Raw genomic sequence first — 4,091 nt, forward strand, 5'->3', positions numbered from 1 at the left:
CACAAGATCAGGATGGTTTGTACAAGGCTATGAAAGGCCATTTGTTGAAGAAAAATTATAAGAATGTAGTTGTTCTACTGTAGTTTCTGTTTTATTTTAATATTTTAGATAAAATACTTTCTTCTAGTAATGTAAGTATTTTTGTTATATACAGGCTAGGGCTGACTTTTACATTACATAACAATTTCACAATTAAATTGTTTTACAATTAGGATGAAAGAAAACGCTATACAAACTCAATCATCAGTCAATATCAGAATCAATCATTTAGTTCATTGACAATCATTTTAATAACAGAGACAGCAAAAGTTTTAAGCTCATTTTATCCTTAGGCTACACTACAAGCTGGAGTTTTCGAATCAAACATTTCACAATGACACACACAGAGAGCAAAGCTTTGAGTGTGAATATCATTCTATTCTTTGATGCTGGCGTCCTGCAGATGACATTGTGATATTTCAAACTCGGAAAGATAAAGTGATGAATAGAATAGAACAAGATGAATCAGACAGCAGATCAGTCATGAGGGGCCAGCTCAATAATCTGTTCCCAGCTTTCAACAGTGACAGATCACAATCATAAGCCAATTGGTGGTTCCAATATGGAGTTTAGTTGTACAGCTACTGGTCTACATGGGGTTCTGGAATGTCATACAACTGTCAGGAGAAACATGTGACGTTTGTAAAGTATTTATAGTGGTTCTGCTTTCTGAAATGTCAGGCTTATTACCAACAAAGAGCGGCCAGGAGAGATTTGAGAGACGACACAAGATTTGGTGTCACAAAGTCATTCTAATATACTATAATAATAATAATACATGTCATTCTGCTGTCAGATAAAAAAAGGCAATGTGTTTCTCATGTTAAATCCAATTAAACTGATTGATGTCTTTATTACATCTGTTTGTGATGGTGTTAAAATATAAGTGTTCTGAGCAATCATGTGTCACTGATCAAAAGTGTTGCAAGGTATGAGTAAGATCACCTACATTTACCAACAACTTACCGTGAGGAAGGAAAATCCTTTAGTGCTTTCGTGTGGAGTACTGGGTGTTGAGACATGTTGCATCATTACATGTAGTCTAGTCAGCCTGGCCAGATTAATCTCCGGTTCAGCCAGGTCAGTATAAGGAGGTGGGGTCTGGTTAATCATTTATTAAATGTGATCAGCTGATCCTCTCAGGACCATAAATTGACAGAGTTCCTGCAACACTGTCTCCGGCAAAGAGGACATTGGAGGTAGGAACTGATCTTTGTCACTGCATTTTTCAAATTTGTGCGGAGTAGTAATGACATTGTCCATTCTCTCTCTCCAGGTAGATAAAATGTGGGGTATATCTTATTGTACGATAGTGGCTGTGCTGCTCTGCGTGGCCTTGGCGGCTCCCCATGACGGGGACCACGCCGGTCACACAGAAGACCACCACCACCACCTCCACCACGTCGCTGGCGAGGCCCACCCTCAGCACAGCCACAGGGAAGACGAGTCCTGCCACAAGCTGGCGCCCCACAACGCAGACTTCGCCTTCACCCTGTACAGGAGCCTGAGCAAAGCCAACACCGAGAACATTAACATTTTCTTCTCTCCTCTGGGCATTGCCACCAGCCTGGCTATGCTGTCCCTTGGGGCTAAGGGAGACACCCACAGCCAGCTGTACTCCGCTCTGGGTTACGGCGCCTTCACACCGGAGCAGGTGAACGATGCTTACGAGCACCTGAACCATATGTTGGGCCACACTGGGGAGGCCATGCAGCTGGACATGGGCAATGCCTTGGCTCTGAGGGACGGCTTCAAGCCCCTAGCCAAGTTCCTCGAGGACGCCAAGCACTTCTACGCCAGCGAAGGCTTCACTGTTGACTTCAAGAACCCAGCTGAGGCTACCGCCGAGATCAACAAGTTCATCGCCAAGAAGACCCAGGACAAGATCACGGACATGGTGAAGGATCTGGACCCTGATACGGCCATGGTGCTCATCAACTACGTCTTCTTCAGAGGTAGGAGGAGGACACTGTAGTAGGAGAAAATGGTCATGCACTTATTGTTTAATTTAAGAACAACAAAATAATACAGATCATTGATAAATTGATTGACTGACTGAATGACTAACTAATTTCCACACTGTAAACAAAAGATGTGTCAATAAAGAATTAAAAGAAAATGAATGTGCAGGACAAACTAAAACCAAATAGGCTTATAACATCGTCTGTTTCTGCTTGCATGTTTACTACCCCTTAGTAACAATGTCCTCTACCTCCCTCCCCAGGGAAGTGGGATAAGCCCTTCGATGCCACGCTGACCCACAAGGCTGACTTCAAAGTGGACGAGAATACCAAGGTGCAGGTGGACATGATGAAGAGGACGGGTCGTTATGAGTTGTATCAGGACCAGGATAACTTCACCACCGTGGTCATGCTGCCTTACAAAGGCAACTCCTCAATGATGGTGGTCCTGCCCAACGATGGAAAGATGGAGCATGTGGAGGCCTTCATCAACAAGGACTACCTGAAGCACGTGCACGAGCACCTGTTCAGGACGTGAGAACACATTATTTCATATACTTTTCTAATGTAACATTCTCTATTCATTCATGGTATATATGGTCAGTGTAGTACTACATCCTCTTCAGGAGTTAAGGAGAGTAGATTTTTTGTACAATTTTGTATTGGGCACCTTTTCAGTATAATGTTGTCTATTCTTTTTATATTATTTATTTGTATCTATTCTTAACATAAGGTCAGGGTAGTCTGTTTATCAGCTGACAAGACAAAGTTTGCAATAAGCATCAGATTGTATCATATATAGAGATTCTTAATGCAGATTAACATTTGAATGTGGCTGGCATTTATTTGCGAGCTGCMGGATCTTGCACGTTTCTTTGTGATGATACTGTAAACTCAGTGTATGATAATCTTTCTTTCAGCAATGTGGATATCTTCATGCCCAAGTTCTCCACCTCTACCTCGTACTCCCTGGGAGATCATCTGAAGGACATGGGTGTGGTCAGTGCCTTCGGTGACACAGCTGACTTCTCTGCCATCTCTGAGGATACCAAACTGAAGGTGTCCAAGGTATGATAATGTGTCCCATCCATCTCATGTCTGCAACAAAATAGAATAAGAATGTCTGTCTCTGATGGACTACTAAGGGTCTATTCCATTCTATTATGTTTATAGGCCACGTAAGGGACAGTGTTGTCAAGGTCAACAAATTAACCCTATCCTGTTCCCTCCCCAGGTTACCCACAAGGCTGTGCTGAGCGTAGATGAGAAGGGGACTGAGGCGGCCGCTGTAACTACGATAGAGATCATGCCTATGTCTCTCCCAGACACCATCATGCTCAACAGGCCCTTCCTGCTCTTCATCCTGGAGGACACTACCAAGAGCATTGTCTTCATGGGCAAAGTCACCAATCCCAGCCCCAAATGAACTACAGAGAGGGAGGGAAAGGGAGGGAGAGTGTGAATAACATCTGAGGAGATTTAAGAAAGGTTTTTGTCTCTCATGCTTTAACAAGTAGCAAAACATATCTTTATCTGACTTTGCGGTTCGCAGTTGTGGCATTCAAGTGTCGGCCATTTTGTCTACATGTGTTTTTATATCAACTGTATACCTAAAAGCAGAGGTGTGTGTGTGTCTGTGTGAGTTTGTAGTTAGCCTAAAATTGTACTGATGTCCATGCTGGTTTGTTGATAGTGATGTGTCGTGGTTATGTCTCTGGAAGTTGTGTTTCTAACGCATTTTCAAAAAATAAACACGTCCCCCAACAGCATTAAAAAGAAAATGTTATATCATCATTTTGAACAGTTAATACTAGGCTGATGTCTCAAGCATTGATTTATCTGTATGCATTTCGACTGATATCTCATCTTGATTGCGATCATCTCAAATCATTGATCGGGTTAGATAGCCCCATGTCAGCATTGCAGTTTTTCTTTGATATAGAATTTTCACATTTTTCCAACACACTAGCATAGCACTAGCACACTATTATTGCCAGGTCGACTAGACAACTGCTGTCTATCAAGAACAGAGATCTGGATGAATCCTGAGTTAGAACATTTTCCCAGTAGAGGATAGGGACTTGGGTAACC

General features: G+C 42.5%; 1 protein-coding gene across 1 annotated transcript; it reads left to right on the plus strand.

Moving 5' to 3' along the window:
- Positions 1–1,164: 1,164 nt before the first annotated feature.
- On the plus strand, positions 1,165–3,781 carry LOC111972697 (alpha-1-antitrypsin homolog). The gene is made up of 5 exons (XM_023999738.2): positions 1,165–1,238; positions 1,316–1,994; positions 2,264–2,534; positions 2,921–3,068; positions 3,235–3,781. The coding sequence occupies exons 2-5, from the start codon at positions 1,325–1,327 to the stop codon at positions 3,424–3,426; spliced, it is 1,281 nt and encodes a 426-aa protein (XP_023855506.1). The 5' UTR covers positions 1,165–1,238; positions 1,316–1,324; the 3' UTR covers positions 3,427–3,781.
- Positions 3,782–4,091: the final 310 nt, after the last annotated feature.

Source organism: Salvelinus sp. IW2-2015, linkage group LG14, assembly GCF_002910315.2.
Source record: "Salvelinus sp. IW2-2015 linkage group LG14, ASM291031v2, whole genome shotgun sequence".
NCBI lineage: Eukaryota > Metazoa > Chordata > Actinopteri > Salmoniformes > Salmonidae > Salvelinus > Salvelinus sp. IW2-2015.

Excerpts from the sequence above, each read along its gene's own strand:
- LOC111972697 (XM_023999738.2), top strand. The coding sequence starts at position 1,325 with ATGTGGGGTATATCTTATTGTACGATAGTGGCTGTGCTGCTCTGCGTG. Across the intron at positions 1,995-2,263 it reads CAACTACGTCTTCTTCAGAG|GGAAGTGGGATAAGCCCTTC; the intron begins GTAGGAGGAGGA and ends CTCCCTCCCCAG. Across the intron at positions 2,535-2,920 it reads CACGAGCACCTGTTCAGGAC|CAATGTGGATATCTTCATGC; the intron begins GTGAGAACACAT and ends TCTTTCTTTCAG.